This window comes from Corvus cornix, chromosome 3, assembly GCF_000738735.6.
Source record: "Corvus cornix cornix isolate S_Up_H32 chromosome 3, ASM73873v5, whole genome shotgun sequence".
NCBI classification, from domain to species: Eukaryota; Metazoa; Chordata; class Aves; order Passeriformes; family Corvidae; genus Corvus; species Corvus cornix.
Window position 1 is genome coordinate 2,019,591 of NC_047056.1, and position 24,616 is coordinate 2,044,206.

Consider the following 24,616-nt stretch of genomic DNA (forward strand, 5'->3'; position numbering starts at 1 on the left):
TCCTGATCATTATTGGTTGCCTTTAAAAAAATGCAAATGATGCAGTTTTTGTTTTTAGGGTGTATCATGAATTTTGATTTTCTTTAAAGCTTTGAATTTTTTCTTAACTCTCTTATCTAGCAGCGTTTTCAGCAAAACTGTACGTAAGGAGCAAGCCAGAACCTGAAATTATTGCAAGGGCACGTACAAAAAAATTAATAGGTTAATTTAATCTGAGACAAACACCTGTTTGAAACAACATCTGAACCAAATACAGTTCACACTGGATGCGTGTCGAAGCAATGTGTTAATGCCACTATTTAAGAAGGAAATTGCTTTAAGGCACATGAAATGTATTGAACTGCGCGGGAGGGGAGGCTCAGGTGGGACGGTGACATATTATATCCCACGTCTGAACCGTGGGGGTTGTTCCTTAGCTAAAATGAGTGCAAATCGAGCCAATTGACCCGTTCCTGGTGGCAGGATGCTGCCCGTGGGCGGGCCCGGCCCGGCGGCAAGGGCGGAGCGGACGGGACGCGATGGCGGCGGAGCTGCGGGAGGCGCTGGACCGGCGGCTGCGGGACCTGGGCATCGCCACCGTCACCGCCGAGCACCCCCAGGTACGGCACCCCCAGCCTCCTGAAAACCCGGGAATAAACCCCTGCCTGCCAGCGGGGGGCACAGCGGGATCAGGGCGGGATCAGGCCCTGCGCGTGGGGTTTTAGCAGAAGTATCAACGTGGAAGTTCTCGCGGGGCCTGGCAGAATGCTTGGGGGTGTTTTTTGGTGGCTTTGACTCTGTCTCTGCCTCCCGATCCACCCTCCCTTTCCTCCGGTAGTCTGAGGAGTGGCCCACCCACTTCTTTTCCCTGAAGTCGGCGGCATCCAAGATGCTTTCCAAACTTTTGCTCGCTCCCGCTTACAAGCCACGTCATTCCAGTGTGTGGAGTCGCAAACGGGAGCGCTCCCAGCGCTGCCTTTAAAGCGAGGCATTGCTGTACGCACGCGACAGAAACGATTCTGAAAGTGTGCCGGAGCAGTTCGTCACAATTTATTCGTGTTCTGTTAAAATTCCTTCATAAAAGGGTACAGCTTTTAGGCCGATTAGAACATTCAGTATTTTCTAAATATTGAACAAAAGATGCCTGCCAGTACACACGACTGGGAGTCTAATGGGATATAGAGTCTGACACAGCACTGGTGCTGTTTTCCAGGTGTTCACTGTTGAAGAAATGATGCCCCATGTCCAACATATGAAAGGAGGTCACAGTAAAAACCTGTTTCTTAAAGACAAAAAGAAGAAAGCGTTCTGGCTGGTGACCGTCCTGCACAACAGGCAGGTCAATTTAAACGAACTTGGTAAAAAACTGGGCGTTGGAAGTGGAAACCTAAGATTTGCTGATGAAAATGCCATGCTGGAAAAGCTCAAAGTGGGCCAGGGCTGTGCCACGCCGCTCGCCCTCTTCTGTGACCAGGGAGACGTGAGGCTGGTGCTGGACGCTGCCTTGCTCGAAGGGGGCCACGAGAAGGTGTATTTTCATCCAATGACAAATTCTGCAACCATGGGCTTAAGCCCCGACGACTTCCTGAAGTTTGTGAGATCAACAGGCCACGATCCCATCATTGTACACTTCGATGAAGACATTGAGTAGAGGAAGTTCACTCTTCTACTACTACTCACAGATTTTGTAGAGCAAAACTGGTGGAAAATCTCGGTACAAATAAAACTTGAAAAAAAATGGCTTATTCCTTTTTGTTTCAATTATGTAAATTTATATCGTATAATCTTGTGAGAAAAAATAGTGCCTTTGAGTTCTTAGAAGTTTAACAATGTTCTTAATAAGACATTTTGCAATCAAAAGGCATTATTTAAATACTGTTATAGTATTTATCAATAAATGGATACAACTAGAATTTCCTGGGTGTGGGATTGGCCTTGAAGGCTTAAACTTGACATCACCAGGAAAGAACAAATTCAAAGCTGTAGAACATCCGTCAATACCTCCAGGACAGAGCTGCCCCCACTGTGTCCCTGCACCCATTTATGCCCTACTACACATCGCTTTTATTCTTTTTACCTAAAAAAACAACGCACCTACACTACAGAAAATGCATTTGATTGTCATTTTTCAACCAAGGTGTGCTGAAGACAGAAGCAGCAGAAACTCCATCAGTCCAGTAAACATCCCATGGCAACGAGCACCCCCCAAAACCCAAAGCCAGGGGAGCAGTGAGTGAGGGATGGAATGTGAAGCTGAAGGGGGTGAAGGCTTTTGGATGCACCCTAAGGAAAATGTCACGTACAAGCGATGCCTCCAGGGCAGGAGCATCAGTGCAGGCTGGGATGAACTGCAACCAAAACTACCGGAGCAGGAATTAAAAACGTGTCAAAGGATTTGTGATGTTGGGTACATGAACAATTACTATTAACTGAGTATGAAAAAAACACCATCTAGGGCAAGTTCCTTTGCCCTCAGCCTTACCACAGTTTCCATCATTTTCAAAGGATTTGGCACCTGTTCTCAGAGCTCTGAGTGACAGAACACTTCACCACCCAGCAGTTTAGGTTCTCCACCTCTGACAGACACAAACCAACCCCATCTATCCCGGGAGTCACGTCCAGTGGGAAAGAAGTGACCAAAACTGCTGAAGCTGCAGGAGTCGTCACTGGAGAGATGGCCAGATGCTTGTGATTGTACAGGCTGAAGGGAACACCTGGTATTTAGGGATACGGGGTTGATGAATGAGCTCTGGACTGACAAATGCACCACTAAATTAGCTCAGTGTTAAGATACATCTTTAAAAGTAAAGTTTATCTTGCTCTCTCTCTGCCATTCACTCTCGCTCCTGCTTCAGGTTTTATTCCCTTATCACTTAAAAAAAAGAATATTAGATTTAACTTGCTAAGGTTTTTAAATCTGGAATGTTTTAAATGTGACAGATTATTTGAAGGATGTGCAGAATCCTGGAATCTGCACTGCCTGAATTGTGACTACCTTGATCCTCAGAAGGCATCCTGGACTTGTCTCAGCAAAAATAACTACCAGGCTTCAAATACTACATTTGGCAAATCTAGAATGATTTCTTTTTGTATTTACTTATGAAATCAGTGTCCTTTTTTTTTTAAATAATAGTATCAAAACAGTGTACAGTTAAAAGCTACCCAGCTCTGCACAAATCACACAGAACAAACTACACATGGTCCAGAAAAATTCTGCTACAGTTTTATCAGTTTCCTTCCAGAAGAAATACTCACTGCACACATCACCACGACACCAATACCCTTCCAGTAACATCAGTTTCCAGAAAAAGTGTGTATAAATATACACACACAAAATAAGAATAAAAATTATTTGGTTTGGCATTTTAATAACATCATTAATAAATGTATACAATGGTAAACATTAAAAAAATCAATATGTAAAGGAAATTACAGTTTTAAATAAGAGCTTTTTAAGTTCTGTTTCACACCTAGGTACATTCCTTTAAGGCAGTTTTATTAATATCAAAGCATTATTTACATATACATCATCAGCTACCCCTAAAAATCACACATGAGCTCCTTTGTTAGGCTGCATCATGTCCTGGACAAAGATTAGAAATCATAATAATAATAATAACAACAACAATAATCATAATCGTACGTGTTGGGAATGTTACTAAATCCTCAGAGACTACCAGAAAAGTAAACAAAACGTACACATTGGATGGCATGAGAACCTCCTTTGTAACCTGGAACTGGCAGTGATGGGTTTGGGATTCCTGGGGTACAAAGGGGGTGTGTGTGCTCCTGTGCACACAGTCCCACAGCTGCCATGTGCTTCCCTGGGACTGGGAGTATCAGGAACTGTGAAGCTGCTCCCAAGTTAAATTTGCTTTTTTGTTTTACTTTAGGGACACAAACTGGGAAGATTAAGAAAGGAAGAAGAGGGGAATGAGCAGAGCACGGAGAGCCACCTGACTGCTCAAATGCCATGGAACTTCCCTGCAAAGCAACGTGGACAAGTTGAGAAGAGCTGAGCTGGCCAGTGGAACGGGAGGGGATCCCTGTGTGATGGAAATGACACATCGAGGTGTGGTGAGGGCAGTCACACGTGCCTCACATGGGGGTGTGTGCCAGAGTCCTGACAGTGACAGTGTCCCCAGACACAGCCACCTGCTCGGATCCTGGCAGCACAGGCAGCATTTGGCACTGCAGTTTCAATCTCTTGGTTCAAGCCATGCATTTTCCTGTAACAGTAAGGGGACGAATGGTTCTGTTTGGGGGGTTTGAGCTGCATCAGTCCTCTGTCAGCAGAGTGAGGAGAACCCAGGCACAGGCCCTGAAATGAGCTTGAACATGCCATCATTTAGAGTTAAGAGAGATTTTCCTAATCTTCATGGCCTTTGAATTGTCTGTCATAGCCGCTATGCCCTTAGTATAGATCTTTTAGCCCATTTTATCACGAAAATTTTTCAGAAGAAACTCATTTTGAAGAAAACAAACAGAAAATTTCCCCTTCTAAAGCTTATTGAGCATGCCTCTTTTTTGCCCTTTTTGACAAGATTTCATGCTTTTGAATCTGTTGAACAGCCTTCAGCAGTGGGGCTCACCTTCACTGAGGAAGCTGCAGGTGACATTAAGCACCTGCCTGCTGGATGCTCGGAGGTGACACAGGGAACTCAACCCTTTACATGAGGAATAGGAATGTGCTTAATGGCTTTAATAAAATAGAACAACTCGTTTTGGGTCTCAGTTCCTGTCCACTTCCTCTGAGCTCGCTGCAAATCTTTCCAGACAAATATATGCAACCACCAACTGTACCAATAACATTTGTTGACTTTAATATAAATCAATAATGAACAAAATGTATCTAGTAAAAGATAACCTTAAAGGGAACTGATTGTAAAATGCATATGATATTATTTACATTTCTTTTTGCCATCAAGAAACCTCCTAAGCCACAATCAGCTCATGTCAAAAGACAAACAGTAAAAAAAAAAAAAAAAAAAATTAGTCAATACACAAACATCGTAGGACAGTCTTATCCTGGAAATGGCATTTGTGGAAAACAGCCTTATATTAAAATAAAAGTTACAGAAAAACCATACCCGACAATTTCCTGTCAGAAACATCTGAACATACATATGCAGAGTAACTCGGGAATGTGAAAAACACAAAGGACAAACAATGTCTCTATAATACCATTATCCCATGACTCCCACTTCTGTTAGTTACCAAGCTTTTCCATGGATGTAAACAAATTTTTCTCTTGCAGTATGCAACAAAAATCAGCATAAACTTTCTTAAGAGCAATTTCATGCAGATTATGCTAACCAAATAAGGCAGTGAAGTGCCAGTAGCTGTGAGGTTTTTGTATCTGTATATACAGTCCTTTTCAACAAAATTCTACAGCATTTCCTTCAGATTTACAGACGCAAATAGAAACTGCTAGGTATGGGGGTTTTTGGCTAGTATTAGCAGAAGCTTAAGCAAATCAGTGGCTAATTTCAAAAACAGAAGATGAAAGAAGTATTGTTTTGTTTTGTTTTCCCTGGAGTAATTCTTGAGACCTTAAAATCCTTGGTCCTTAGGGAGATGAGAACTGTCCTTTATTCAGTAGATCTTAACAGTGCAATGTGCAATAATTCCTAAGACCATCTACACATTTTCGGCAGTAGACTCCAGTAGAGCTCCTTGATTCAAGGAAGGAAGGAAGGTAGGTAGGTAGGTTTTTATTTCTTGCCTGCTCTAGTCACGAAGAATGTACAAAATTCCCTTAATTTTTATTAATGATTCCTACAGTCGCTGTCTTGTTACTTCAGATAAAAAGGCTTCACACTGAGATACTGAAGGACACTTTTCTCTCTGTGTTCAGTCGAAAGGCAGAAAGAGAAAAGAATGTAAGAAAAAGCTTCAGGTGTAGAGGCACAACACACAGAGTTCAGTCACTAACAGCACTAACAGCATGCACCAAAGGGGCTCAGGGAAGTCAAGAGGAGGACAGAACACCAAAAACAAGCTTTATAAAAAGGCAGATTCTGTGGGGTACTGAATACTCTTGAGTTTTGTTCAACAATTCTTTTCAGATTTACCTGTCCCTGTCTAAAAACTGCCTTCAGTATTATTTCTTAATGGGATTTCTCTGAACTTTCTTCTTCAGGAGATTGAAAAAATAAAAGTGTCATTTTTACAGGCAAAGGGCTAAGCAGGACAAGGTTCCCTGCCTCTGGAAGAAGCTCTGGAGAGCCACCGGCCCCGGCCTAGTGAGTGAGCGAGAGAGAAGCCAGGTAAGCAAGCAGGATTTACATCTGGTTAATGCAGTGTGCTCTGGGGCTGAGATGGAATGCTGTTAGTTTGTTGTAAATGAAATTCATCTCATTTACAGGTTGGGCAGGAAACTCACCACTTGGCCCACAGCTCAGGTAGTGGGTAATAGAATTAGGAGCTTTGTTGCTCCCTAGACCTGCTTTTTGAATTTCTGCTTTCTGGGATAGCTTCCACATCTGCAGAGAAAAGCATTTCAGGTTATTCATTGTGTTTATCAGGACATGAAAAAAACCCCTCATGCATTAAAACACATTCTACTCATTAGGAGAGCAAAAGGATATATAAACACTTTCTGGTTGTTTTTAAGAGGAAAGGACAGAGGAGAGGGACAGAAGAAACTCACTGCAAGTGCCTGCTTAGCTACACTCACTGACATTCATCTCAGCATTTAGAACAGCTAGGTGTTATTCCTAAAGCCACAGTCAGATACATGTCACCAATCCTACCTTTCTGCATGTGTGGAAAGACAAAGTAATAATGAGGTGCAATCACAGCTGACTGACCCTAGCAGAGAACTTCCTTCTTTGTATTTTGACTTGCTGCACACCGACAAACGTTCACATTCAGTTCCACAAACCACAAAACTGTCTTTGCATGCAACAGCTTGAACATGCAAAATGCAGCATCTGAATTCACCAGTCACTGAAAGCAAAGCATCAAGCAAACCCTGAGCCAAGCAAACCTCAACTGTGAGCAAACGGCTGAGCCTGAACAACAAAACCTTTCTGGGCAGCAGCCACGTATTTAGTGTTTACCAGTACCATGCAGAGTCCTAACTTAGCACTGCCCAAGGCAGCAGGGACCAAGGAATGAGCAAGGGCTCCGTGTGTTTCACAGCCTGCCATGCACATGGCTGAGGAGCAGCAGGGATTGGGAATGAAAAGAATTCCATGGAACCTTCCACTGTTTGAACATAGATAGACATCCATGAACTTCCTGTTAAGGACCAAAGAGCGGAGGAAAAAAAAGATCCTTCGACCATGACACCATTTTCTTTCACATGTAACAAACAATGTTGATAAGCCATTATTCAGAGCCATTAAACACTCTCTTGCAGAATGCTTCTGCTGCTGCCCAACTCAGTGGAGCAAAACAAGTTGTTATCCTCAGAACTGAAATGCAATTCAATCCAAATTTACAAACCAAAGCAGAGTGGCTTGAGCTGGACAAGGCTGGTCTCCAACTCCAGCAGACTGGAGACACTAGTGCTCCAGGACACTCATGCTCGGTCATTCCGAAGCCCTTGGGGTTTAAGAGGGAAGCTGGGGACAACACTGGCAGTTCTTGTAGGTGTGACTGTCTAAGGACCTAAGCAAGTCGAGGAGGTAACAGCACACCTGAGAGCTGCTCCGACTTCTACAACCAGAGTCGATCTAAAGCAGCTACACACTGTGCTCTGATCAGCATCTCTGCAGAAAGGTAAGAAAAGCCAGACCCTGGGCAAGTTTGTACTAACTCACCCTGTGCTACTTTGTACTACTCAGAGCTAGGATTGTAATTGCTTAAATAACTTGAAGCACTTTGCTTGGGATACCAGCGCTCTTCACCTCCCACCTAATCCCAACACAGCTACAGACGAACGGGAGTGAAGTCAAATGGCATGAGCCAAGACCAGAACACTGATCTTGCTCTGTCAGAGGAAATGTGTGTGAAATTAAGATTCTGTGTATCAGATTTCTCATTCTTCTGCTGCTGAGGCAGTTCCAGAGGGAACATAGCAATAACCGACTGCTTGCTGTGCCCAGCACTAGGAGAAGTGAGAGATTTATCAGCCCAATACCAACGAGTGGTGCAGACCTGGGGAAGGCCTGTGTCACATCCTGAAACAGTCATTTTACTCTCCACAGACATTGAATATCCTCCCCTTGTTCCTGAAATGCAGGGCTTCTTATCCCTTATAAAACAGAGCCCTTCCAGATTCCCACACGGGATATCTGCTGCTCTTTCTTGGGGAACTATGGATTCACTGCCCCTCCCTAATTAAGCACCAAGGAATTAAAAGTTCAGCCCACGCAGTAGTTCTGTGACTGCCACAAAACTGCTGGCAGAATAAATTCAGTTGTAAAAATCCGAATGTGACATTTGTTGTTTTCAATATTTATTTTCAATTTTAAATATTTTCCCTCTAGCTATACTGTCATTTAAAATTTTTATAACGTATTTTAGCTCCCACAACTGGCATAACCGATGCCTTCTTGCAAAGAAATGCTCATGCCTAAAGCCTCATGCAATTATAGCTTAAATCTGATACAATTTTAAACTGTTTAAATTTACCATTGCAAAGTTTCAAGCACTTGCAGAAACAGTGGCACATCAAGTAATTACTATTCAACATCTGTCTTTAGCAGCTTGTCTGGAATTTAAGGAGTTATTTGCTGAAGTATTCATATCCTCCCATAACCTTGCAAGCAACTTTGTTCTTTTTCTTTTATTTAACTGTGTTAATTTCACTTTTTTTTCCCTGTTATTTTGCTGCACCATTTGTTTTCTATTATATCAGTGTTACTTCCGTTGAGAAGAAAAAATTAATTTCCACCATACTCAAGACAGGTTTTTATTGCTATACATCACAAGGAGCCTGTTATTTGACCCCTGATAAAACCAGACACTTCACTACAGTTGTACCCACGATGTGGAATGACAAAGCAGACCAAAGGGAAAAGGTGGAAAAGGTAATTTTTTCATGACAAGTGCTGCGTATCGTGACTATTTATCACCTCTTTGTAAGAATGATCATTTCTGTTTAGGATTATGAATGGTCTGTTTATTGCTCTGTATGGACAGTAATTAATATTTGCTGTGCAAACCAGAGGCACTGGATTATTGGGATTATTGGGCACTTGTTCCTTGTGCATTTATGCCACAACACGGCATAAATGAAAAGGGTAAGAAGACACTGAGATGTCCCAAACACTTCTTTCCATTAGCGCCTCATATTTGAAAGGAGGGGGGAAAAAAGGGTTTTTTCCCTGCAAGTAGATACTCAGTTGCGTTGCTGATAGCTCTGAGAGCTTGAGCACCAGTGCCAGTGCTGTCCTTGTCCCATGAATGCTGTTCCCTGCGCCGTTCCGGGCATGCGCTTGGTTTAACATGCAGCAGTAACCAACAGGAAAACACCAAAATATTTGCAATGCGTGACAAATAAAAATATAGCTCGTATTATAAAGGCATGCAAAATATACACAGTGCAATTAATGTTTCATGCAGACTTTGGTGGGGTTACAATTCCACATTCAAACATGCCACAGTCCACAGCCGCCATCCGCAGGGAACGACCACCCGCGGATCAACCAGGAATGATTCCTTCATTGTAGGGAAGTTTTCTCTGTCATCCAGTGGACATGGAGAACACCTCTACGGCATGTTAGGCTTATACAGATTTAATAACATGGCCTTCTTTCATACACAGCCATACTCATACCACAGGGTCTGGTTATCTTCCGAGACCAGCAGTGGGGACTGGGCCTCGCCAGGGCCGGGGGCAGGGACAGGGTCCCCGGTCAGAGCTGCCCGCGGGTCACCCTGAGCCTTCTGAGCAGCACAAGGCTGTTCTTGGCTCCTCGGCACTGACCTAGATGCCGACACGTTTGCCTGATTGGCTGCTTTGGAGGTGGATCTTGGGGGCAATCCACTGATATTGCTGACTAACTCGGTGTTGAGGGATAAGAACGGCTGGGGTGCAGTGAAGGACCCTGCGCTGCCATTCCCAGATCCGCTGGCTTTATCCCAGAACACACTCGCGCTCGGCAAAGTCCTCTCACGACAACCCGGCCTTTCCATCCTGGCCGGCTTGGGAAACTCAGAGTTACCTCCTAAATTACGTGCTGGGAGTGAGGGAGCTGCCTCGCCCTGCGGGCCACGCTCCCCCCTGCCAGGCACACAGTGAACACAAGGAGAGGACACCCGGAGTGCCGAGTACTCACTGGAGGTGGGCGGAGCACTCCCGTCAGCGGGGGCCGGGGCTGCATCCACAGACACGGGCGGCCTACTGTCCTTAGACAAAAAATCATGGATGCTTGTCCTTCGGGTGGTCCCTTCTGCCGTGGAAATCACGCTGCTGGCACGAGGTAAGGTGGCGTAGGGATTGCAGTCCCTGGATTGTCGCTGGGTCACAGTTGCTTGGATCTTTTCTTTCACGGACCTGGCCTTCCCCTGGGCGCCGGGGGTGAACTTGATTGGAGAGCTACTGAAGTAGAGATCTTCAGTCTTCCGGAGGCTGGGCCTTACCAGCTGTTCTGGTTTAAGGGATCGTCCATCTGAGAAATCAACTGTGTTTCTGACACTCAGGGATCTCACGATCCCACAGCCAGCTGCTGGCTGCTTTCGGAGCTTCTCCCTCCCTGCCAGCTCCGCAGACTCGGACAAGCTTCTCATCACTTCATCTAAAAGGTTCTCTTCACTTGCAGATTTCATCTGTAAAAACAGAAAATGTAAGTTTATAAATTGAAATTTTTGCCTTTCCTTAAACAATTTTTGTAGACATAAATGAACAATTCTACAAAGATTTGTTGGGGTTTTATTTTTTATTTCTCAGCTCTCTAAGCAATATGAAACACTTATGACACATACTTAGGAGTTTTCTGTACAGCTTACAAAAAAAAAGGGTTTAGGTGAGTAATATTCAGACTCAGTGAAGAAAGACTGCAGTAGTTTTCAAAATGGTACCAGAGACAATTGGGGAAGAATTAAGCTAAAGACATTAAGGAAATGCTCTGGCAGAAGACTGGAAAGAAGCCCCTTGAATACCCTTCCACTCAGCATGGGTCTGGGAGGCTATGAAAGGGGTTCTGGGATTTGTGACTTGCAGCGGACCTGGCTTGATGACTTAGGTGAGGTTTTTTATTTTTTATTGCCAGAAGACAATTGTCTAGTGCTTAAAACACCAAAGTCCAAAATGGGCAAGAATAATTTTAAGTATCTAAGCAAAAAATGCAGAATCTTCTCCAGATCTGTGTCACTGCCCCAGACAAGCCCGGTTCCTCACTCCTCAGAGGCCCCAGTCACAGCGACTGGCTGGCTTTATCCTACAGCACTTTTGGAGTTTGGGCACGTCTACTCAAGAACTAGGGATGCAGAATGTGAAATACCAGCAGAGATGAGGTGATTTGGAACTTCTAAGGCACTGCCACTGATTGACAGAAACATTCCCTTCGTCTTACTCCTCTCAGATTTCATTAAGCTCCAAGGTCACTTTTAGGTTCCCAGTATGTTAAGAAGAAGAAACTGAAGCAGACAAGAATCTCCTCAGGGAATGAAGTGAAACATCTTCCTTCTTGTTGATGCAGGACAGATGTGACAACAGCTGCTGCTGCACTGGAAGAAGAAGAGTGAACCCACTCCGAGCCCTGGTGTCCCACGCACCGGACAATGGACAGCTTTGTCAGTACAGGTCGACTTTCCTACCCAACCCAGGGACCACAGAGGGTCAAGCCGCAAAATTCCACAAATTTCCTGCTGGTGGAACCGGACAGTGCATCAGGAGACAGTGCCTGTGACCTCTCAATGGAGGTGTGACAACAGCTCCAACAAGCCTTTAAGGAATTCCACTCACTGATCCTTGCATTAATTCTGAGCCCACCGATGGCACACTACGCAGTTTAACACTCTCTGAACTGACCTCACTGGAGTTACTCTTGTTGCTTTCTTCCAGGAACTGCTGCAGGGTGACAACTTCACTTCCAGGGGAGCCCATTTTGGTCTGTTTCCCACGACTCTCCGGCGTCTCGGGCATCCTGTGCTGGAGCACAGGGCTAGACCTGGTGTGCCCCCTCAGGTACTGGATGGGGCTGCTGCTGCTGCTGGACCAGGCCTCGTGCTCGTGGAGCAGGCTGAACTCCCCACTGCTGTGGCTCTGGGGCCTGCTCTGGCTGTTCACTGCACCTGCTTTGGGGGGAAGGCATTAAGTACGTCCATTAGAAATACACCAAAAAAGCTGTAAACCTGTATAATCCCACTCAAATCTGGAATGTTACCAGATTCAGTTAACATTCATTCTATTTAAAAGACTAAAAAAAAGTCCAGTTGTCATTTTTTACTCCGTAAAATTGCACTCCCCTGACTTACCTTTTGCAGGTCCTCAAACAATGCATGATTTTTTGACTAAGAACTACCTTTCACTTGTAATGTGGGCCTCCACCTGCATAATGTTATATTCCAAGAGGCTAAAGAGACACCTCCACTCTTGTTCAGCATCACTGAGAGGCACAGGGTAATTAAATGTTAAAGGAAATGCAAAGGATTGAGTGGAAAGAAAATATTTTCTCCAACAAGAACTACTCAAGAATGCTGCTTCTCCAACAATTCCTGCTGTTACTCCTAGTTTGTTACAACTGGGACCTGAAGGAAGCACATGGTATTAGATGCAAAATGAATTCCACGACACCAGTTCATTTTATCTGTAAATAGTCAGTAACTATGAATTGCTTAAAAACCACTGATGGATAATCAAGTATTTCCAACTTTGTGTTACTCCTAAGAAATGAATTTAAGTCTGAACAAAGATAAGTTGTTTACAATGGAAACGCCTAATCCTGTAGAGACACTGGGGCAAGGAGGACCTCAAGGAATCTTTTACAGAAGGGAGTAATCAAACAGATCTAAAATAAACTATTAGAAATATTCAGCTAGCATTCATTCCTAAATTTCCAGACAGGCACCATTTAATAGATGCAAGCCATGAATATTAAATGAAGTCTTGAGCTGGCAGTGCCCTAGTCTAGTCTGTACAGCAGTCTGCAGCTAAAAAAGCCATGAGACACAAAAATGTACCAGGGTTCTTAATACATCAAATTTAGAGAATACTGATAAACCCAGGGATATTATTAATCTATTAAAACCAAAATAGAAAGGTTTCTGGCATGAATCACGTGTGCCATTTTGTGCAGTGGTGCAGCACACAGCTCACAGCAGCAGTGCAGTGCAAGAGGATGCTTGGAGAAAAAAAAAAAAAGAGCAACTTCTCATCCTAAAAAGCTTTTAAAGTAATTTGGGGGGGAATTCTTATTTTGTAACAATGTTATCTGGGTTAGGTTTGGTTTAAAATAGTTGGTAACTTAAAAACTAACACCACCCTTTTAGTATTTATTAAAGCATAAAATACCTGCGCTCCTAATCTGGGGAATGGAGGCTGTGAAACGCTTGAGGAAGCACATGCTGTGCTGTGCAGTGGGAAGTTTTTGGTTGTGGGGGTTTTTGAACCTCTACAGATGATCTTACAGAGAAAAGAACGGAAATGAAGCACGGATGCGAATTCACCCCCAGCATACCTTTGACTTCATGGAGTGAAGCATTGTTATTGCTATTGCTAGTGGATGTCCTGCCACTATCAAGGCTGGCTGGTCTGGAAGCTGAATGGAAAATTAGGAGACACCGTGATGAGCAACATTTTAGCAGAGGACACGGCACCTTCACATTCTGCTCACAGAATGTTCAGAGGATCATGCACGACCTCCCAGGCTGAACATGCCCATGGGAACAAAGTGGTTTCTTACAGATCAGAAAGCGAAGGAATTTCCAGGCAGTCCAAGAGGACACTTTGGAAAAGGGCACTACAGGAATAGCAAGGTACAGAGGAGAGGAAAAGAGAAAGAGTGTAGTTTAGAATTGAAACTGAGTGGTCAGTGGGAAAGCAGGGCTCAGACAGGGGCATGCAGGGGCAGCTGTGGTCAGGTCACTTACAACAGATCTGACAGGGAACCCTGCACAGGGCTGGAATGCCATGGACAGGAGGAGCAAGAGCATCTGCACAGATAAAGTCCTGTACTCCTAAGCCAATACAAGGGAAATGCACTGTTAGTAGCCTCCAAAATGTTTGCTGCTTGTCCTCATTGTAAATGTTTATAGTACAGTTAAAACTTCACTTCTAATAATAGCCTATTTTTCACTCCAAAGCTTTGCTTGAAGGAACTTGCAATGATTTTATAAACTACAGCACATGGCAAATTTGGGCTTCACTGAACAATAAACATTGAAAACTCAGGCCAGATTTGGACTCGATATTTTAGGATTGAAATGCTAACTTCCTTTATTTACTATTAACTCCCAATGGAAGTTAAAACATTTTCCCAGTAAAAGGGAAAATGTTTTGATCCTGTTCAGATGCACTTCACAAATACTTTCTACCAGAGATACAGAACATCTGTCTGATGTAGTAGTTAAGAGAGAAAAGAGAGTCTGAAGAAATGATACAATACATTTGAGAGATATGAAAATCAGAGAGAGCATGCTCATTGCAATGATGCCATTCACTGTATTCTCACAAATTCATTAACATTCACATCATATACCCTTAATTCATTTAATTAAAGCTCACATCTTACCATGAACTCTCGATCCTGTACTAGAATCATCACTAATACCTTGTGGACTTACATCTTCAAAGGATGTAGTATCTACACACAGAGACATAAAGGAAGATGTAAAATAAAATAAAATGGAAAGATTATTAAAATACTTATCATTGGTAAAATGGTAAAAATTAAAATATTTTTCAAAGCAATCCATTTTTACTTAGGAAACATTCTGTAGGAAAAACCTTGGAACATTTTATAACTGCAGTTATTAAACCAGTTCATTATCTTAGCACTGCAACTCAGTTATTAAGATTGAAAAACGTAAAACATAAGTAAAACCAATATTTACATAATCACATCATGGTGCAAAAAGCTTCTACCTATACCTTTATTATTTAGCAACTGCTTGGATCTGAAGCCTGTGGAGGAGTTGACAGTGGCAAAGTTGATAGCTGTAGTAGAGAAGGCCATAGCTCCCAATTCCTTCCTCCTTTTACCCGTGGATATATCATCAGGACCCTCCAGATGCTCAGAACTACCTGTCCATTGTCCTCCTGCCAGGACCATGGACTGCACCAGGTCATTCATGGCTGGGATGCAAATGAAAGCAAATGATCAGCGTGGGCAATGTACCCGCTCCGGTTCTTAATCTGCATTGCAAAGGTCGGACAGTTTTCTAAGCATTAAAGCGCCCGCAGCCGGCAGGAGCAAACCACACCCCGGCACCGCATGCAACCGGCTCGGCGGGAGGGAGGGGGCTCAGGCTCCTGCAGCCCAGGGAGGTGCTCAAACAGGCTTGTCAGGGGGTCGCCATGCGCCAGGTGCTGTTAGAGGCTCTGACAGCTGCTTGCCATGAGAAAATGGGATGAGCAGGGACAAAACGGGCACAGGTGCTCATACAACGGAGTGCCAGCGCTGACACGGGATCCTTGTACAGTGCAGGTTACTGCAGGCACACTGGGGTTACAGAGCAACAGAGAGAGGATCTGAAAAATACCACATCTGATGATATTCACCTTCACTTCCCCAAACTCGAGAAAACTGTCCACCTCTCATTAGAAAATAAAACGAAACAAAAGAAATCAATGCAACATTTTGGCAACGAGAACTGATGAACACTCGCAGAGTGACAGACCACCAGAGAGCCTTGCACAATCTCCTACACTTGCTTTAAACAAAAAAAAAAAATTACAGTGACTTCTTAACAAAAGGCTTATGAAACGTGTCATTTAAAACTATTTCCGTTAACACAGTGCACTGTAAATTTATATACACATGGGGCCATGTGTATATAGACATCTATGTATACAAATATATGCAGTCACACTGCACTGAATAGATTATATGCATGTGCACAGGAACGTGTGGCTATGTCTGTGTGCACAGCTGCACAGATATAAAGTATTCAGTGCCAAAGTTTAAAAAAAAAAAGGGGGGGGGGGGCGGGGGAGGTAAAAAGAAAAAGCTCCAGCTCCTTGTACCGTAGCAGGACTTGCACATTGCAAAAGAGGAGGAAAAATAGAGCGCAGTCCAGGGAGAGGTTAGTGAAAAATTAGTAACGGAAGCCAGTGTAGCCATCGAGAAGAAGCTGAACTGTCATAAAGTCTTACACATGGAGCGACGGTAGAAGGCCTTCATTTTGTCTTTTTCCTTCGGTCTGTTCCTCAAAAAGGGCAGTCTTTTCAGTGCACCCACTTTTATGTCATAGCATGAGGAAAAACGGAAACAGGGAAATGAAAGAAAAAAAGGGAGAAGAACAGATGGAAGTTAAATGTTGAAACTAAGGACAGAAATGAATGTCTGAGTTTAAGCTATGCTATGCTAAAAGCTATCATTCTCCTGCTTCTGGGTGATAATGAAATATGAAAGCTACACTGAAATAGGAAAACTGCACTAGGAAGACTTCCACAGGTAACTCAGAAATGCACTGAAGATTACAGTGCAGAGGGTAATACAGTTTGAAGCTCTTAAAAAAGTAAATGTAACTTCTTTGCAGGTGATTACAGAAATTGACCACTATGTAATTTTTACTGTGAAAAATAACTTTTTTTGAACATTACAAAAAATGTGAAGCAAAAAAAGCTGAAAATGAAAGCAACTCTAAGGACAATTTCTATGTTAAAATATGTTCACATCATTATTTTTGGGGGCTAATAACTTCTATAATGCTTTGCCTGCACATCTAAGAGGACACAGTCTATTATTAATAGTCTTCAGTTCTTCCATTTTGTGCTCAGTAATAACTTTGGTCATCTACTGTCTCAAAGGAAACCTGCATAGGCCTTTTGATCAATGTAGTTTGTGGGTAGTATTTTGGTAAAAATCAATCTAAATTCAAATCAATCTGCTTCAAATGTGCAAATTTTTTAGCTGAAAAAATACCAAAGGAAAAAAAAAACCCAGCAAAAATTTTCAAATGTGAGTGTTACTGTAACGTTTTGGGAGGGCCCAAGGAAAACCGAGTTAAATTCTACCAGGAGAATTACAGAGTTAAAATTACAAATAGTATTAAAAGAGGGAGGAGGGGGAAGTCACGAGTTAATCTTGTCCTTGGAGTCAGGAACTCTGCATTAGGAGCTGCTGACCTGCCTTGGGTAAGTTAGGGGGCTGATGCCAGGCACAGGAGCCACCACATAAAGATCCAAAAGGGGACACAGGATGGAATTCCCCAAAGTGGTGATTTCTGCAGAGACAGCAGCAGCTCTGGTTCATGCAGAGGTCAGTGAGACCACGCTCTGCCTGGTTTGTCTCTGCAGCCCCTTTTGGGAGGTGTGCCCTGCTCCCCCAGCCTGGCACACAGCAGCTCTGTTTACAGAGCAGTGCATATATATCATATATACCATTTACAAGTGCACATGAGCTACCCTGGCACTGAAATATTCCATATTCCTCCCTCTCCATCAGCTCTTCCCGTGTCTGCACCCACAGGAACAGGTTCTCAAACCAATCTGACCAAGAGGTCATTCTGGTCTATTTCTACTTTCTCTCAGCAAGACAACACAGAAAAAAAATTCTTCTCTAACTTCTATAATCCTCTACAGACAAAATAACTCATCCCTCTGTAATCCTTTTTACGAAAGATAACTGATCCCTCTTAACCAAAAACGCCTTTATCTTATGAAAAAGTAACCAGAGGATGCTCAAGAACCATTTGAGTCAGCTGTCCTTCCTGTCCATTAACACAGACCACCTCCAAAAGGGCTGATGTATGGCTCTCAGCAACTGTGCCCACCAGGAAACTCCCCTGCAACCACTGATGGTCTGGAAATCCTGCATCAACAAGGCAAAATGCTTGGAGGGGAAACCGTGTCAGTGATGTCTGCACAGAATTCACCTCAAGAAATAGTAATTAATACTGGGATGGAAGAGCTACTGCAGCAATTAACTATTCTTTCTCTTTTCAGTATTCCATGAACACATTCTTGCTTTCTGAGCTGAGAATGAATGATGACTATTGCAGAATTCCTCAACTAAGCAGGAAACGTTCCATTTTTTAACTCTCCTGCTTGCCTGAAATCCTCTGGGGAATTCTGTATTAAAATCCTGACATTGTTTTGTTCAGGCACAGAAGAAAATACGAGACAGAAATCTTTAAAATGCCTTGGTACTGGAAAATGGAGCCCAGAATACTTCTTTTATTCCCTCTGTGACATGGCGTGCCTGCTACTGGTGTTCCTAGCAGAGGTGACAGTTTACTAACAGCCCTAATTCCTTGGGAAGTTGTTAATCCCCTGAAATGGCTCAAGTGGAAGTCAGCAAAGAGTATCTGTATTTTTCCACAGAAAACAAAAATCCCCTCTGCCTGCCTTGGGTTTTCTCTGGAAAAGCTCTGCACATAGCAGGTGTCAGATCCATGGCACTCACCTGATCATTAGGGGTGATCAGTAATAATTTGTGGGCAGTACCTGGGAAGAAGGAGGCTGTACTGCCAGCAGGTATGAAAAGCCAAGGTGAAACCCTGCAGTCGGGAACACACACTTCCTGCAGGATTAGCCTCTGCTGGGACAGCAACAGCCCTCCAGGCACCCCCTCCTTCCCAGAGGGATCAGACACAGGCTCTGGCCGCACTGTGAGACCTCGGGTGGTGTTCTCTGAGAACAGGGTAACCTGATTTTTGTGCCAAGATCACCTTTCCCAGGGAGATAACAGCTCTCTTGGAAACATTTGCATGAGAAAGTGGCCTGTGTTGGGAAAACACAATCTCCATCACCACCCACAAAAGAGGAAAAACTACAGATGTCACACACAGCAAATACTTTTGGAATCAGTATCTCTGACAGGGAATGTGGGGTGTGAGCCCTGTCTATCCTGGAGATCTCTATGTCAGACACTCAGTCCTGCAGCTCAGAACATCGCTGGTTTGTGCCAGGGAAGGTGAGCTACCTTCTCCTGCCTCCTCAAGGACACACAGGACATTTCACCTCGGCAGTTCCCGGTGGAACCAGCTCCTTTCCCAGATGCCGGAGATCAGGGTGGCACAGAACTCCTCTGGAGGCAGAGCTGCCTTCAGCCAGCACGGAGAGCTCCAACACCTGAGCGCTGGCACAGACAGGGGGCACTCACACATTTGCTCCCTCCTGTAGCTCCTTCAGTGGAAGCTGCTACTGCCAAACTGCTTCCCACGGAAAAGAAAGGACCCCAGATCCCGGGATTTAGGATTTACGGTCACTCTAGGAGCAGAAGAAATAGACTGCAAAATGTGCACCATCACCAGCACTTGTCATACTGAGATACTCTCTTTGCTTTGTGAGGCACAAACTGTCTCAGATCGCTGTCTCAGAGACTGTCAGAGCTGAGTTGGCACAAAATGCATCCGAATTCTCTCCAAAACTGTGGTTTCCATGGCGACATGTGTGCTGGAGGAAGGTCAGGATCCGGAATTAGATCAGCCCTTCCAGTTTGTGGATAAATACACTGGGATTAAGAGGAACATGAACAAGGTCCATGGAGTAGAAAAATTAATGAGGTCTGAACAGCTTCAAACCTCTTTTGAGGCTCAGCCACCATAACTGCAGCCGTGGCTCCCCAGGAGGGTAACTGCACACTACAAGGTCCCAAGGATCATGCAAAGAAAACTGTCACAGAAAAGCCCTTCCAGAACATGACATTGCTGACACAGATGCAGATGGGCTGAACGACAGCGTGCACACTCTCAGTTCCCACTGACACACATCCAGGACAGCTTCAGTCACTCCCCAATTCCACACCACTCACGGTTTGGATGTAAAAGCAACAGCTGCTTTTAAAAAAAGTTTAAAAGTACCTGTTTTGAAGCTTACACTGGAAAAGGCTGAGCTCCCCAAAGGGAGAAGAAGTTAGTAACAAAAGTGCTAAAATGTACCCTTGAACTATTTTCTTCAGTTATTAAAAATTACACATCTGATTTTAACTTTCCCTGAAATAGCATTTTTGGATGTTTTTAACTTTGACTAAGCTTCTGCAAGAAGCACAGAAGAAAAAATACCACATCATAGTGGCTGCAATAATTCACAGCTGGCACAAACCCCAGACCTGCTGTCTTTTAAAACCCCATACATTAAATTTAGAAGTAGTAGTGCAAAGATCGGAAGTGACTGTTAATGCACATGGATTCTGATGCTTTTACATGCACAGCCAAAATGCTTTTGGTGCACAGTTATTAAATAGAACCATTACATCCTGATAACTTGGCTGTAATTATCTCTCAAGTTGTGAGAAACTGGGCAGTTAATGATTCATGCCAAGAGCGGAGAACAAAAACCATAGGTAATAAATAATAATAAACAGAATCTGGCCTTATATATCATGGGCACCCTAATGGGATGGGTATCAGATCTTTCAAGGTCAGCAAATTGTGCCTGGAATATTCCATCTAATCACACTTTTATAAGTCCTCATTCTCCCTCTCAGCTACTTCACTCCAATTTCAGGATCAGTAGCAATTCCCATCTTTTTAACAGGTTATGTCTCTGCATTAACACTTCTTGTTGCATATCCAAATTTCATCGCTGGTTTTGTGAGATGCTGGGGGAACACCTTCAGACAGAAGGTGTTTTTAGCAACTCAAGGATGTTAGCACAGCCACAGCTTGGAAAACACTTCCAAGACAAGGGGAAAGAGTCATGCTGGGACAAGAGGGAGAAACAAAAAGGGTCCTAGAGATGACATCTGACATTCTATCCCAAATCCTGCTCATCTGACCCAGTACCAGTGCCTGCTTCATCTTACCCAGGCACTGTGAGTGTACTTCAACATTTACATGGTGAAACAGAAATGCTCAAAACTAGTTCTGCCCAAACACTTCAGGGAGTTTGCAACAAGTTCTGTCCTTAATAAATTAATCCAGGCTTCATTCCTACAGACTTAAAAACGATCTTTACAAATCCTCCAGAATACGCAGTCTTTTCCAACATTTAGCCAAGGTTTATTCACGGAATGAAGTGGTTTGCAGTACTCACTACTACTCTTTTTGGTGCCCAGGGTCTGCCCGTCCTCCAGGGAGTTGGAGCCCACGGAGGAGCTGTCCTGGCTGTCCTGGTGGGGCAGCTGCAGGAAGCCCTCGCTGGACTCGGAGCGCGTGGGCGTCAGCGTCACTGACTTGAGGCGCTCGCGGTTCCCGTCCTTCTTGGACTTGATCAGCTTCCTCATCTTCAGGGTGATCCAGTTGCCCCTTCTGTCACCAATAACACAGCACATTCACTGCATTTATAACACACTGTTAGGCCTGCAGATTCTCCTAATTTTTATGCAAGACACAGACTTGATTCTGATCCCATGAATGTCACAGAATCTCGATGTTCAGTGGGAACAGAACAGAACACGTCTGTCATGCTTTAGAGCTGTGCTTGATTTTTACATCATGTTCATCAGTACCTTCGTGGTGGAGATGGCTCATAAAATTTATACTGATCCATTATCTTCTCCTCCAGTTTCTCCTTCTGGCGCCTCAATTCATTTAGTTTGTCACTGCAAACAGAAATTAATGATAATTTATGCCTCAAAAACGTATACACAATGCGTGGGCAGCACGTTCCTCTGGGAATCTGTTATCTGAAAATTGTCACCTTTTGTGAGGAATTCTTACACAGCACGTGTTTCTTATTGAAAAAAACAAGAGATACAGCAAACAATCAATCAGCCTTAGGCTTAACTTCATGATATAAAATTGAAAAAAATTCCATTTGCCTTTATTACATATTTCTCCTTTTAAAATAAAGTGCTCTATCATTTAGACAAGCACATTTTCTCTTCCCTTCTCTCGAGTCCACTAAAGAAATTGATTACAAATCTACAAATTAATCTTCAGTTGATGTAGATTCATGTATGAATGTATGAACCTACAAATACAGTGATTACAAATCTAAACTTTGCCAGTAGTAGAATGAGGAATAAATATCGTTTTTATTCCTTATTTGCATCATCAATAATGAACACAGTTGTACTGATCCTTTACAACTACAAATATAATGTTGATACTGAATTATCTGCTTTACATTTGTTACTGGAATTCTTATTTTAAAAAGAAACATTTCAGAAGCAGCACACGTGTTAGATTCTATATATAACAGCTTTGTTTAAAAATACGAGTATTGGGGTCCTAATTGCCCTCATCACAGTGATTCCATTGTTGTCACAACTCACATGTATTGCCTTTGCTCCACATGGAAGAGATCCTTGCTTTCCATGTTTTGCTCCAGTAGTGTTCTGTTCTGCAGCATTAAAGTTTGGATTTGATCCAGCAGGTGTCTGTTCTCCTCCTCCAGGTTTCCTTTAAGCTGGCTGAGCAGCTGTTAAAACAGGTTAAATTGCCCATGCACTTATATGTGAGTGTATTTTACATACAGATAATGAGATTATCAAGAAAATTTAGGTCTACAGAGGGATTCAGAGAGTCAAATCAAACCCAAAATTAAATCACGAATCAATTGATAAAAGCCTCTTTGATGCTTTAAATAATTTAAACCGGTTTCCCTAATATGAGCCTGAAATTTTGTATTGCCTGTAGAGCAGGCAAATTAATTAGCCTCTGGATCCACTTCATTATCTGTAAACTGATTCTCCAGCTCTTCATATGATTTTATAAACCTATAAATACAGTGATATAAATATTCCTATGATCCATCCAGAATCCCCACATACCTCACACTGATTATTTAGTTTTGTTGATGTAATATCCAGTTGCTGGTACTGTTCTTTGAGTTTGGAAAACTCGGCTTCCAACCGTGTTTGTTCCAGTTTGGAATTGTTCAATAATGTTTTCAGATTCTTGTGGTCAGTCTGGAGTACTTCATTTTCCCTCAGGAGCTGACTGTACGTGTGAGTGAGCCTGGGATGCAAAGACAGCATCAGAGAGTGCTGGAAATGAGTTTGTTACCCACACTCCCTCTGAAACAGGACATTTCCAACTACTCCATGAAATACATATACCAATTCCTTACTATCACACACTGTAAGTTATCCCAGCCTCATTTTCCTTTGAGAAGGAAACTGGCCTTTGAGCCAAGCACTGTTCTCTGTATATTTAAATACAAAGGAGTATCTCTACATCATAACTAGTTTTAAGATGCCACTTTTCAGAACAAAAGAATCTTACAAAACAGCCAGGATTTCTTGACAACACAAAATAGGAATGGCCCAAACTTTGGCAATCATGGAGGCTACAAATACCCATTCCCTATTTGTCCCTCCTGGGCCCTGCCATGTCCTTTTGTCCCACATGTCCCCTCAGGATATAATGATTATTTTTCTGGGATCACGGGTATTTGGAATAGCAGCATTAGATGTTAAGAAATGTGAAGGAACACAGCACTTGGTCAGGCTGCGCTGGCAGGTGCTCAGGTGCCAGAGTTCTCTTTACCTTTCATTTTCATCCCGAAGCTTTTTATATTCTGCTGCCACAGTTTCATGTTTCTCACTTTGCTGCAGCATTTTGTCCTGCTCTGTCTTGAGAACTTTCTCCAGTTCTTCCAGCTGCACCTTCTGTTTCAGCAGTTGATTGTACCTGCAGAGGAAGACAGTACTTACACTCCTTTTTGTGGAATGACAAAAAAAAAAGGGAATTTTGATGAAATGGCCTCTGTCAAAGTTTTAAATCTTAGTGATTAAGTGATGCTGATTTTATTCATTCTGTCATTTCATTAGACAGCAGCTTTTGCTGAAGGGCAGACTCACTTCCCTGAGTATTTACCTATCCTCCAAGTCCTTGTGCTCCACCTCCAGGTTTTTGTGAGCAGACTTGAGGCTGCCGTGCTTGGCGATGAGGGACTCGTACTCGGCTGCCTGGCGCTCGTGCAGCTGCTCCAGGCGCTCGTGGTCCTTGAGCAGGGCCTCGTAGAGCCCCTTGAGGTCCTCGCGCTCCTTCAGCACGCACTCGTTCTCATTCTCCAGGGCCGACTGCTGGATCAGCAGCTGCGCGTTCTGGTTCATCAGCGAGGTGCTCTGGGAATTCAGCGTGGAATTCTCAACCTGCAGCCAGGAACATTGCACAGCCCGGGTTATTTTATCTCCCATTTGAAGATTTCTTGGGTTGAACCCTTCACGACCTTCTGGTTGTTCCATTGACAACTTTTTCTTACATCCCAGGAGACAGCTCCAATTCAAAACGTTCCACGAGAGTTTTTTAGCAGAAAGCATTGAAGCGTGTGATTAAATTGACAGGGATGGATCAAACCATTATTTACCTTTCAACATCTGTTAAAGTGTTATCTTGCTGACAGGGCCACTTTCCTCTAGCATCAAGATACCTTGGAGAAATGGATCCCCAGTGATGCTAATAAAAGCAAAATCTGTGACATGACTAAAATAAAAGGAACTTTCACACTGGCATGGAGATCTCTATTTTTAAAAATTCTGTGCTGTCACCATAAAATCTTCATGGTATCCACACATTCCTTTACAATGAGAGTTCCAACAGGAGCATCCATTTAACACAGAGAGGGAGATATATAATAGCACCTGGAAGGAACTACGCATGTTCTGTTCTGTGCTCTTCGTGGAACAGCACCAGTTCTCCAACAACTATCTCAGAACAGTATTAATGTGTATTAGTACACCAAAGC

The 24,616-nt window shown here is 43.3% G+C and overlaps 2 protein-coding genes across 19 annotated transcripts in view; one reads left to right on the forward strand and one right to left on the reverse strand.

Annotated features, from left to right (window-relative positions):
* The first annotated feature begins 487 nt into the window (after positions 1-487).
* On the forward strand, positions 488-4,971 carry LOC104691497 (prolyl-tRNA synthetase associated domain-containing protein 1-like). Its single transcript, XM_010402998.4, has 3 exons — positions 488-599; positions 1,193-2,696; positions 3,873-4,971. The coding sequence occupies exons 1-2, from the start codon at positions 519-521 to the stop codon at positions 1,628-1,630; spliced, it is 519 nt and encodes a 172-aa protein (XP_010401300.3). The 5' UTR covers positions 488-518; the 3' UTR covers positions 1,631-2,696; positions 3,873-4,971.
* CCDC88A (coiled-coil domain containing 88A) overlaps positions 3,094-24,616 on the reverse strand; it is a 65,293-nt gene continuing 43,770 nt past the window's right edge. For 4 of the 18 annotated variants that reach the window (XM_039569952.1, XM_019287946.3, XM_019287944.3 and 1 more), the window contains 14 exons: positions 23,746-24,023; positions 23,416-23,559; positions 22,698-22,884; positions 22,200-22,345; positions 21,432-21,524; positions 21,017-21,231; positions 16,190-16,273; positions 14,966-15,169; positions 14,607-14,678; positions 13,966-14,052; positions 13,779-13,835; positions 13,554-13,634; positions 11,906-12,171; positions 3,094-10,701 (listed from right to left, as the gene is read on the reverse strand). In XM_039569952.1, the coding sequence (XP_039425886.1) occupies positions 9,688-10,701; positions 11,906-12,171; positions 13,554-13,634; positions 13,779-13,835; positions 13,966-14,052; positions 14,607-14,678; positions 14,966-15,169; positions 16,190-16,273; positions 21,017-21,231; positions 21,432-21,524; positions 22,200-22,345; positions 22,698-22,884; positions 23,416-23,559; positions 23,746-24,023 (2,928 nt within the window). In that variant the 3' untranslated portion in view covers positions 3,094-9,687. The remainder of the gene's footprint in view (positions 10,702-11,905; positions 12,172-13,553; positions 13,635-13,778; positions 13,836-13,965; positions 14,053-14,606; positions 14,679-14,965; positions 15,170-16,189; positions 16,274-21,016; positions 21,232-21,431; positions 21,525-22,199; positions 22,346-22,697; positions 22,885-23,415; positions 23,560-23,745; positions 24,024-24,616) is intronic. The other 14 variants (XM_010402995.3, XM_019287958.2, XM_019287951.3 and 11 more) reach the window with 12 other exon arrangements.